Below are 11,537 nucleotides of genomic sequence, written 5' to 3' on the forward strand. Positions count from 1 at the left end.
GCGACCCCGCCCGGGCCATAGGAGCGCAGAGCGTCTGCCCAAGCCGCCTGCGGAGGGACCCTGGCCTGAGCCCCATGACCACCAAGGACCTTAGCTGCCCCGCTCCACCCCTACAAGCACTCTCTACCCTCCGAAACCCGGCTAGGTCACTAGGGGAGGAATTGCCCCTAGTCTTCTCTTATGGAAGTCCTTGAGTGTATAAACGGCTGGTGGCTGATAACCTAAAGGTTGGGGGCTCGAGTTCACCCACAGACGCCTCGGAAGAAAGGCCTGGTGAGCTGCTTCTCAAAGGTCACAGCCTTGAAGAACCTACGGAGCCCAGTTCTACTCTGCCCACATGGGGCCGCCATGAGTTGGAATTGACGACAGGGTCACTGGCGTCTCCTTCCCCTCCCTCCTCCTCCAGGGCCCCCACCCTTACTTGGGCCGCTGTTCTCTGGGACCTTGACTGCTCCGCACGGCTAGCTGACCCGTCTCAGCCCCCACCCACCCGAGAGATAGAGGCCTGGGCCATCCAAGTTGCTCTTCTGCACTTTGGTGTTTTATTTTTATTTTCAAATCTCAGACTCATGTTCAGGAAGTAAGGGCACTGTTAAAAAATTACAGAACTAAAACAGCCTGGCTGAGGTGGCCAGCAGGCCCCTGAGTGGCAGGGCCTGGGCCCCACCACCTTGCCCCCAAGGGGCTCCCTGGACCCCGGGACCTCTTGACACTGTCCTCTGTGCCTCCCTCCAGCCAGTCTTCCAGCTGCCCCCACTGGGGAAGGAGTGCAGGGGCTGGCGCTGCGGGGAGCGTCCAGCCACCAGGCGTCCTCCATAGTGCCTGGCTCCTCCTCTGCTGGCTGGTTCTGCAGCCACCCTGGCAGGGACCGAGTTGGAGGCAAATGTCCTGGCCCAGATGTCTGCAGTGGCTGCAGGTAGACACCTGACCACCCCCCATCTGTCTCGTGTGTGCTGGTCCAGCCCCAGAGCCCCTCAGTGGTGGGGCCGCACTCAGAGGATCTGCTCCGTGCTGGAGGCCGAGATGTCCAGGAGCCGCCAGGCGGCGTAGGGGTTCAGCTCATCCTGGTCCCGGCAGAGCGCCCACACGTATAGCATGCGCAGCACTTTGTCCTGCAAAGACAGGAGTCAGGGCTAGGGGGGTGCTGGTGGGCCTCAGAGGGCACGGGCTGTCACGACGACCTCTCCAGGGGCTGCTCAGGGCTGGTAACCCTGGCAGGTCAGTAGCCTCTGACCTCAAGCCCAAGCTCTGCCTGGGGTTCCTCAGGGTGGACTTGTCCTGAACAGACCCTCCCGGCTGGGAACCAGCATCAGCATGAGGTGGCCAGAGGCCGCGTGTGGGCATCAGGGGCAGCTGTCCCAGCCTGGCTTCCCGTCCCTCCCCAACCCCCACTCACCGGGTCACCCTCGACCACTTCGCCCTTGGGGTTCTTGATCACCATCACCAGCTGGGCCTGGAAGGTGATGATCAGCACGGGTCCCTGCTCCATCATCTTGCCCATGGCCAGCTGTGGGGAAGGGGCCAACAGGTGGGCGGCCTCAAGGAGCACCCCAGCCCTCTCCTACTGCCCCCTCGAGGTGGAGCCCCCACTCCTGGGCAGTCCATGGGCTGACGGACAGCCATGTCAACACCCAGGGCCCTCCTTGGCCACTGTCTTCTTCCTGGCCACAGGCCCTTCTGTCAGACCACACCCAGGGAGAGCCTGAGCAGGCCAACCTGAGTCCTCACCCCTGCTGCCTCCTCCTCCTCCCCTCCCCTCGCCCACTTCTGGGTATGGGATTTCCCATCAGCCCCTGCTATGAACAAGCCCTCACCCTCAGTTGAGAGTGAGTCTGCACTCACTGTCATTCTAGGAAGGCCCCCAGACCCTGGCAGCTTCTCTGCCCCAAGGCTGGGCGGCGTGAGCCGGGGCCACACAGGTGCACAAAGGGCTCGCAGGCCAGGGCCTGCCACGCACACAGGCTGAGGGGAGCTCCCTCCGGGGGGACACCTGGGGGCCCTCGGTCCTGACAAAGCCCAGCCTCTCTCAGAAAGATGCCAGGACATCACACCTGGGGGGGGGCCAGGGAAACCCGAGATCTGGGCAGCACCCACCCCCCACCTAAATTCCAAACACAGAACTTCAGAAGCTGTGTGCTGGAAGGGGCCCTCAAGCTGGGCCTCCTCCAGGGAGCACAGTACCCCCCACCGGATGCAACCAGGACTGGCACCCCCACAGCCCCTAGCAAACAGATGCTTGCCCCATCCGAAGTCTTGCCTCTACAACCTGTCTGGGCTGCCCCCCGCCCTCCCCCAGCCCCTGACAGAGTGTCTCCTTGGCCCCACCCAAGGTCTTGCCTCCCGACCTCCCCGTCTGGCCCCGGGCAGAGGCACTTACATCGATGTTGTCGATGTCCAGGATGCGGGAGTGGAACTGGAGGCCTAGTGCCTTGGCCTGCTGGATCGGGTGGGCCAGCTGGCTGTAGGTCTGCAACAAGAAGACGACGTGCCCATGGGGACGGCCACTGGGGCGGGCCAAGCCCAGTGCCCCACCACAGGGAGGCACGGCTGGCAACTCCCAGAAGCAGCCCCTGCACAGCTGGGGCGGAGGTGGCCCTGGGGCTGGTAGCCACATTCTGGGACGGTCCCCCTGGCAGACAGGCTCTCAGGCTTAGCTTTCGGCCACGTAGGCTGCGTGTGCACTTTTCCAGAAATGGCTCCTGGCTCCTGGTGTGCTCTCGCCAAGGAGGGGTGAGTACCAAGAGGCCAGGCAGGACAGGGGTCTGGTGCCACTGACATGCTGGCCTGGCCAGGACACCCCCACATCCCTTTATTAGGAAAACAGCCCTGTGTCAAGACTACCACGTCGCAATGGCCTTCATCAGCAAACTGGGCAATTCTCTTGGAACACAATCTAAAGCCTGCTCCTTGGGGCAAGCAGAGCGCAGCATTCCTGCGTCCCCTCACTCTGAGCCCTGGCCTGGGTCTAACGCCTCTTCTCCCACTGGCCAGCCCCTTCTGTGCGGCCATCTGGCTTCGGGCAGCCTGTTTTCCCTAAAAAACCAGCTGGCATGGAGTCAACTTCAACTCATGGCAGCCCCGTATGTGTCACAGTAGAATTGTGCTTCACAGGGTTTTCAATGGCTGATTTCTAGGAAGCAGACAGCCAGGCCTTTCTTCCGAGGCACCCCTGGATGGACTACAACCTTTCGGTCAGCAGCCAAGTGCGCTCACCGTCTGCACACCCAGGGCCTCCTCCTGTTTGCCCTTTGGGGGCAGGGTGCCTCACACTTGGGTACGAGCCCCAAATGACAACCATAACCCTGTCGTGCCTGCTCCATCCCATCCCAGCACCACAGGACACGGGCCCTGGGACACGTGGCCACACGTGTTTTCACTCAAGGCGCCTCTGAGCTTGGCAGACAACTGTGGCAGAAGATATTCCAACAGCATATACTTTTTATGGAAATAACTGCTCTGCTGAGGGGGAAAAAAACGGTACTAATCCTAGTTGTTGGGTTTCTTAAAGATGACATTTCAGAAACACCTAGGTGTGAGTGGCTTCAACTTCAACTGCATTTCCAGGGGTGCCAGCAGATCTCCATTTGCCAGAGATAATCAGCCCCATCTTAATGGTCCCAAAGTAAAAAAAAACTCATACATGCCGGCAGGATTAGTCACTGTGCAGGGGAGTATTTAAAAAGAAAACCTGACATCTTCTCGGCTTTTTTCACGGTTGTTTGTGAGCTGGGTGCAGAGCAGAATTAGCCAAAACAGACTGGATTGCTTAATACAGAGGCTGAGCAAAGCCACGAGGGCAATGCAGGGCAGTGAGTAAGCGGGGTGAGAGGCGGCGGCCTGGCCGGCCTGCGGGGAGGTAGAGGCTGCCTGGAGCAGGGAGACAGTGTGTGCTACAATGCCTGGCTGCCTCCACATGCCCCAGCACTGTGGGGGTGGTCTGGGACACTGCGCCTCACTCCAGGGGGTAGAGGGCCTCGAAAAGACACGCCACCCCTCCCCAGGTGGGACATGGGTCCCCTCTGCTCTGACCTATGTTTCAGGATCTCGTCATGAGAACAGCTCATTAGCCTATGTCTGGAGTGCTGCTTCTATGTTTGCATTCTACCCTCACGACTCTGAGATGGGCTCAGTAAGAAGACTCTGGCCAAGTGAGGGAAGTGACCAAGGCCCACAGGCATGCAACCCGGCTCGCTTTCAGCGCTCACCCTGACCAAGACCCATGGGATCGCAGCTCTGCTCGCTTTTAGCACCCATCCTGAGGCTCATGGGACCACAACCCGCTCGCTTTCGGTGCCCATCCTGGTCACCACCCAGGAGAGCATTCGCACCAAGGGCCAGTCTCCCGCTCCCCACCATCACTCCCTGTCCTCTTCACCCACTCCCTGACCCTCGGCCCAACCTGCACCCCAGGCCACCTCAGCCACAGGGTCCTGCTTTACATCACTCCCGGGCACTGGATGCAGGGCAGGGAGATATGCGGAACAGGCAACGCTGAAAAAAAACCTCATCTTACTCAACAGCTCAAATCTCTCCTACAACAATGTTCTTAACCAGATTTAGACTAAGGTGGGGGAGGAAAAAAGAAGCCCAGTGAAATGGGCAGCTTTGCATCCCATCTCTCCTCTCTGAGACACAACCCACGTCCTGCCAGGCAGCTCTGGATAGCAATGGCAGACAAGGGAAGGACACCCAGGCCACCCTTTAGACACCCTGCAGTTACCAAGCGAGGGGTCCTCCCCGACTAAGTCTACAGTGCAAAGGCCGTGGCCACCCCTGGCCCTGGAGTTCCAGCAGGTTCTGCGGTGCCCAGTCCACAGGTGCAGATGATCACAGGCAGGGCTGCCAGGCTCCGCACAAGCCAAGCGTGTCCAAGACAAGGACGGCCCCCTGACCCACTTCCTCCAGGGGACCTGACCCGGCCTCGCCCTGACTGAGCCGCCTCAGCGGATCTCCCCCTCCGCATGCCGCTTTCTCTCCAGGCCTAACGACGAAGGACTCACGGCTTCATAACACCAGTCTTTGAGAATGTCGAGCTCTCCAGCAATCAGGGCCTGAAACGGGAAAGACAAGATCAGCGGGAGACGCGTTCTCCAGGGAGAACTTTCTGCTGAAGATCTCCGGCCCCCGCCCTGGGGGTGCTGGTCTGGGTGCTGGTCTGTGGCTGGCGCCAGTGCCTTCTGGGAGGCAGGGAAGCCTTGGTCAGGCTGCAGCGGCCGGGTGCCGTCTCCCCAGGGCCCCAAGCCCCTGCCCATGTGCGTGGCTCTGGCTCTCGGTGCTGGCATGGAGGTGACTGGGCAAACCTCAAGGGTGGGTCCCCATGGGCCCGAAGGGACGGAGCCAGGTGCTGGGCTTGAACCCTGGCCAAGGAGGCAAGAAAGGGGCTGCAGCCTCCTGCCTCCCCTGGGGCGAAGCTGTGAACGGCCTGGCCCACTCCAGGGCAGGATGCTCCCACCCAGTGGGCGTAACCGAGGGGGCTGCAGAGATGGCAGCTGAGGGCAGAGGGTTTGCCCCAGGGGCAATGGGGAACACCCCAACAGGAGTCTGCAGCCAGGGCTGGGTCTGGTGAGGGCGAGGGAGGTGTTCAGAGGGCGGAGAGGAGCCAGAGCCCGTGGGAGCACTGTGGGCCAGCTGAGAGCTGTGGCATGGGCCCCCCGCCCCTCACCGCAGAAGACCCTCCCCGGCTGTGGCGGCTGCATTCGGGACTCACTCGTTTCCACAGCCTCACAACCCCGCCCGAGGCAGCGTGAAGAGCCCGGGAAACAGGAAGAGAAAGATGGGACCCTTCGAAGGCTGGGACGGGGTGCCAAGGGAGGGGCAGAAATCCATGCAGGGGTCGGGGTATCCTGAGGCCCCACTGACAGTCTTTTAAGGGCCAGTCTCCTGCTATGTTTGGGGGGACAGGGGCCAAGATGGGCAGGGACAAGGCCACAGACCGTGGGGGGCTGAGGGGGAGACTCGGGAAATGTGTGCAGCGATGTGACCTAGAGCAAGTCCCCTCATATGTCACCCAGGGCGGGGGGGAAGACAACGAGAGGATGGATCCTGGGCTCCCCAAGGAAGACATATGGCCAAGGAGCACCCCTTGGCTGCAGCCCCGTCCTGCCTGTGGGTCTGCCTGGTGCACACGTGGACAGAGTGAGGATGGGGGCAACATCCCTAGGGCCCACTGCAGTGAGACAAACCCCCCGCCCCCGGGAGACAACACCCGGTCCCCGGCACCCAGGAGACAAACCCCCGGCCCCTGGGAGACATCACCTGGTCCCCGGCCCCCAGGAGACAAACCCCCGGCCCCCGGGAGACAGCACTTGGCCCCCGGCCCCCAGGGGACAACACCTGGTCCCCAGGAGACAGTACCTGGTCCCCAGCCCCCAGGAGACAAACCCCCGGCCCCCAGGGGACAACACCTGGTCCCCAGCCCCCAGGAGACAACACCGGGTCCCCAGCCCCCAGGAGACAGCACCTGGTCCCCGGCGCTCAGGGAACAACACCTGGTCCCCGGCCCCCAGGAGACAAACCCTCCACCTGCTTCTCCCCAGCTCCTGAAGAGCTGCTGACCCCTGGGAGGTAACACCCGGCCTCCGGCAGCCAGGAGAAAAACCCCTGGCCCTGGGAGACAACACCTGGCCCTGCTCACAGCAGCCTCGAGGGACCAGCTTCAGGAAGCAGGTGTGAGGAAAATGGTGCCACGAGGCTCTGGCCAAGCCTCCCTGGGGGCAGCAGAGGCAGCGACGGCAGGAGAAAGAGAGACTCGTTTCCTTACCCAGTGGGCGAAGGCTGCTAAAAAGGCTGTGGCCAATGCAAGACAAGGCACAGAGCCGGCGTCGCCTGAGCTGCGGGCCACTGGTTCCCAGGGTTACAGAGGGGACCACGCGCTTCCTTGGGGCTGTCTGACAGACACAGACAGACAAGGGAGGGCCCCGGGCACAGCTTACAGGAACTCAGACCACGGCCCCACAGCCCAGCTGCCCTGGGAACCCTGGGCTCAGGCCGCAGCCTCTGAGGGGGCACATGCCCCAGGTGCCAGCTTGGAGGGGCAGGCTGGAGCCCCCGCCAGCTAGAGGCAGGCAGCAGAGAGCAGCCAGAGGGGCTGCTGGGAGCTTGAGCCATGGCCCTGGGAGGGTCGGGCCGGGCCCGGCGATGCCCACCTCCAGGACGTTGGGGATGATGTCGTTCTCACACTGCCGCAGGAAGCGGTCCTTGTCAAAGGCAGGGTCCACCCGCAGGATCTCCGTGAGCACCTCTGACATCTCCGTCTTCGAGAAGAGGCCCCCTGGGGGAACAGAGCAGGGGGTGGGCTGTGGCCCGGGATCCCCTGCACAGCCAGCTGGGATGGTTCCAGAGCAGCTCACTCACCCAGCAGGTCTGTGACCTTGTCGGTGAGCGCCCGGGACGCGCGGATGAACGCGTTGTCGCTCTCGTCGTACTTCATCTTCATCTCGAAGAAGCCTGTGGGGGTGAGGTCGGCTCAGGGGCTGGGTGGGGACACCTTCAGGAAACACGCCCCACTTCCACAAGCTCCAGGGGCCCCATGGCCCTGCGCAGCCCGCCCTCTCCACATGGCGCACGTTCAGGGGCCTCTCTGAGCCTGCATCCTCAGTACGCAGGCGGTGGAACCTGCCTACCTACCTCGCGAGGCCGCTGCGGCCCCTCGGCAGGGGCCTAGAGGGGCTGTGTAAATTATGAGGTGCCACCCTGCTGGCTGTTGCTTCCACTACAAAGGGAACACAGGCCTCTGGTGATCCTCACAGGGCTGGTATGCGGGGCGCAGCGACTGCGCTCGTCAGCACCCAGGAACCCCGCCCCCACCTACAGCAAAGAGCCCCAGCCCAGACAGGCTGCCGTCCACCAGGGGCCTTGAGCTGACGCAGCCGTCAGCACCGGGGTTCCTGGTCTGCCGGCCCCCCATGAGACAACATCACCTCACTCCCTGCACCCACTGTGGCACCCCCACGCCCCAGAAGTGACACAATAACATGGGCTTCCCCTCAGCCAGGCAGGGCAGTAGGCCTCGAGGAGGGACCATGCGGAAGTGACTGGGCCTCTGGGACCCCCGTCTCCTCCTCTGTAAAAAGGAAGTCTGTCTCAAGCTCAGCACATAGATGTGCTTGCTCTGTGTCCACTGTCATCACTGGTAGCCTGTCACTGCCACCTCTCTGCTGCCCTCCAAGCCCTCAACACTCACGATTAAAGACCACGTTGTTGTCCTTGAAATCCTTCCACTGCTGGTACCACTTGGAGTCCTTGTGGAGCACAACACCCAGGGCCTCCCTGAAGAAGGGGGGGTGGATGGGTGAGTGGTGGCTGGGGGGGTCCCGACATGCTGCCAGGGAGAGGGGCCAAACGGGGCAGCAGCAGACGGCAGGCCCGACCACCTGCGCCCCGCCTCCTGCCTCTCTCCTTCTTCCTTCCCGCCCCACTCCCTCCCCCACACCTCCCAAGGGACCCAGGACTCTCAGTAGAAAACAAAGTCAAGGAGCAGACTGGGGCAGGAACCTTCTGGGCCATGCCCCTGAAGATGGCCCCGAGGGCAGAAATGCAGCACGGGGGCCTGAGGAAGGCAGCGAGGGCCAGGCTGGGCCCCTCGCCTCGCCTCAGTTGTTCTGATACATACTCATTGGGCTCAAACACTTTCTCTTCCTTGATTTTCTCTCCCGCAAACTCCGTCCTTTTCCTGAGCCGCTCAGGCCTCCGGTAGGGCCCCATCTGCCCCAGGACACTCTCGTCGATCTCCTTCCTCACAGACTCCACACCCTGTGGGCAAGCACAGCAGGCGGGGCCTTGGCACTCAGCCCAGAGAATCCCGGGACCCCCAGCCTGCGTGGTGCACCCCAAGTCAGGAAGTACATTCTGTGTAGCCCATACCCTGGCCTCAGGCCTGACTGCACCCCATGCCCCATCCAGGCCCCTCGGTGCCACCTTCCTCAGAATGTCACTCAGCTCTGCGTGCCCAGCCTGTGGACGCCTGCCAACCCCGGCCGGGCAACGACACATCTGAGCCCCAGGGTAGGCAGACAGATGGGTGCTGAGGGTGGTCCAGCACTGCTGCCTGACTTCCGGCCCCCACCTACACCTCTCTCTCAAGAGGCAAACACGTCCCCGACTGTCCCCAGATGACCTTCTGATTCCAAGCCCTGACTCCTCACTCTCCCTCGAAACCACCTGGTCATGTGTGCCAGCGAGGTCATCCTAAGACCTTGCCTCTGCCCACTGCCCCCGTCCAAGCGGACCAAAGCCTGTGGGTCCTCCCTTCCTGAACCTCTGGACATGCCAGGCCCATTCCCCAATCCAGGCCTCCTGTCACCAGGTCCTGCCCCCTCGGGGCCACTGCCCACATCACTCTAGATGGCAGTGCCTCTTCCATCCTGAAAGCTCCTCCACAGCTCCTTGTGGCTTTCCAGATGAACTCTAACCCCTGTGTGTTGCCCACAGGACCATCTGATGGGCCCTGCTTGCCCTCTGCCACCACGTGGTACTGGGAACTGGCCGCGATGGGCCCTGCCTGCCCTCTGTCGCCGTGTGGTGCTGGGAACAGGCCTCAACGGGCCTGCTTGCCCTCTGCCTGCTCCTGGCCTTGCTCACATAGTTGCGTAGGCCACTGCTGCAGTGTGGTGCTGGGATCCAGCCTCGCTTGTTCTTCCTTCAGAGCCTCTGCCGGGCTGTCCCCATCCCTGGCCTGCAGTGCTCACGGCCCACCCCCCTCGCTGGCACAGAAGGTGCCCCACAGGGGCCCCATGTGCTCCTCTGTCACAGCAGCTCAGGTGCCCTTCCTGGCTCTGTGAGCCCCTTGAGAACAGGGACTTGGACTTTCTCTCCTGTGGCCCCTGTGACCAGCACAGATCCCAGCACAGGTTAGACCTTAACAGACGTTTACAGGATGAATTCATGGCCTCAAGCTGCCCCAAGCCCGCCAGAGCTCCGGTTTATGGACAAAAGCCAAGGGTGCTAGCAGCGAAGAGCAAACTGGAGGATACCCACGTGCTAACCTGCAAAGCCCTCAGGGGAGCTGACGTCTGAAGTGGACCTTCCCCACCAGGCCCACCGTGCACCCCTCACCCCTCGGGGAAGCCGGCCCTCCCAAAGGCTGAGCGCGTAGATGTGAACTCTGACCTGAGTCTCGTGTTTGCAGCAGGCCTTCGCGACGGGCAGGTCTGGCCGGCCCGGACCGCCTGCCCCAGCCCGGCGCCAGCCTCCCCGCGACCACAGCCCCTGGGCCAGGCCTGGGCTCACCTGCGAGAGGGCTTTGAAGGCTGCGGTCCTGCCCAGCTTCTCTCCGCCCTTGGAGACCGACTCGGCCGACTGCTTGGCCGTCTTGGCTGCTTCCTCCACACCCTCCTTGATTTTCCGGCCAAAGTCACTTCTACTGACTTCGTCCAGACTCTACTGAGACAGAGAGAGAGGAGGTATTAGTGCAGCCCCTCAGGGACCCAGGGGAGCCCCCTGGAGCTGAGACCAGGCCAGTTTTCCAAAGGGCTAGAAGAGGTGACCTTAACTTCTAAGGGTCACTGAACCCTGAGACTCAGTCACACCCTCTCAAGAACAGAAACAACCTACTCATGGTGCCCCCACGAGTCAGAGAATAGCTGTGCTCCACAGGGTTTTCGATGGCTGAGTTTCTGGAAGCACATCGCCAGGCCTTTCTTCTGAGGCGCCTGTGGGTGGACTTGAACCTCCACCCTTTTGGTTAGCAGCCGAGAGCGTTAACTGTTCGCACCACCCAGGGACTCTATGTACAGTTTCTGGGGTTCTGGACTCTCAGTTGGTGCTTGGGTGGCTTTGGTTTGGACTCTTTGTTAAAGGCTGTGGGCTAGACACTGGGCCAACCCGCCTCTCCCAAAAATGGGTTGCTGTCCGGAGCTCTCTGGGTCTCTAGAACTGCCCAGCTCCAAGGATTCCACAGGAATCTGTACAGGGCAAGGAAGAAGGTGGGGGTGACCCCAACACTGGGCTGGCCTGGCCACAGCTCAGAACTGTGCAAAGTCCTGCCCCTCTCTTCTGCCCTCGAAGAGCAAAAGAAGTAAAACACAGGCCACTGAAGAAAGCCCATCCTGCCCTCTGAGGCTCACTCCCACCTCCGCCCTCACCTGTGTGAAGCAGCCCCTCCAGGGGCACCTGCCTTCTGTTTGTAAGCAGGAAGGGGAAAACCCCCTCATTTTACCCTCCTGTCCTTCCCGATACTGGACGGGCCTCTAACTGCTCAGGTGTTGAGTAAGGGGCCACAGCCTGACTTCACTTCCTGAGTCAGGACTGTCACGTTTAACTCTGGAAGCCTCCCTCACAGCAGCCGCCACTGAGCAGGCTGGATCCTCCCACTGGCCACCCACGCCCACCCCAGCCACACGGCTGTCTAAGTCAGCCCTGCACACGCTCTCTCCTCGCGCTTCCAACACTGCCTTCGTCTCGAGCAGTGAGCAACAGAAGTGCCCGCAGCCTGGGCTGGGGCCCCACCTCCTTCACTGTGCCTGTGAGCCCCCACCCCCACCTCCTTCACTGTGCCTGTGAGCCCCTCACCCTCACCTCCTTCACTGCCTGTGAGCCCC

The 11,537-nt window shown here is 62.0% G+C and overlaps 1 protein-coding gene across 1 annotated transcript in view; it reads right to left on the reverse strand.

Annotated features, from left to right (window-relative positions):
- Nucleotides 1–534: 534 nt before the first annotated feature.
- The window catches only part of TIMM44 (translocase of inner mitochondrial membrane 44), a 19,476-nt gene continuing 8,473 nt past the window's right edge, over nt 535–11,537 (reverse strand). Inside the window, exons 5-13 of the mRNA XM_004378397.2 lie at nt 10,228–10,377; nt 8,612–8,751; nt 8,183–8,268; nt 7,354–7,446; nt 7,146–7,270; nt 5,001–5,051; nt 2,378–2,467; nt 1,397–1,507; nt 535–1,112 (exon numbers count right to left, since the gene is read on the reverse strand). Coding sequence (XP_004378454.1) covers nt 993–1,112; nt 1,397–1,507; nt 2,378–2,467; nt 5,001–5,051; nt 7,146–7,270; nt 7,354–7,446; nt 8,183–8,268; nt 8,612–8,751; nt 10,228–10,377 — 966 coding nt within the window. The 3' untranslated portion in view covers nt 535–992. The remainder of the gene's footprint in view (nt 1,113–1,396; nt 1,508–2,377; nt 2,468–5,000; nt 5,052–7,145; nt 7,271–7,353; nt 7,447–8,182; nt 8,269–8,611; nt 8,752–10,227; nt 10,378–11,537) is intronic.

This window comes from Trichechus manatus, unplaced genomic scaffold (genome assembly GCF_000243295.1).
Source record: "Trichechus manatus latirostris isolate Lorelei unplaced genomic scaffold, TriManLat1.0 scaffold00057, whole genome shotgun sequence".
NCBI lineage: Eukaryota > Metazoa > Chordata > Mammalia > Sirenia > Trichechidae > Trichechus > Trichechus manatus.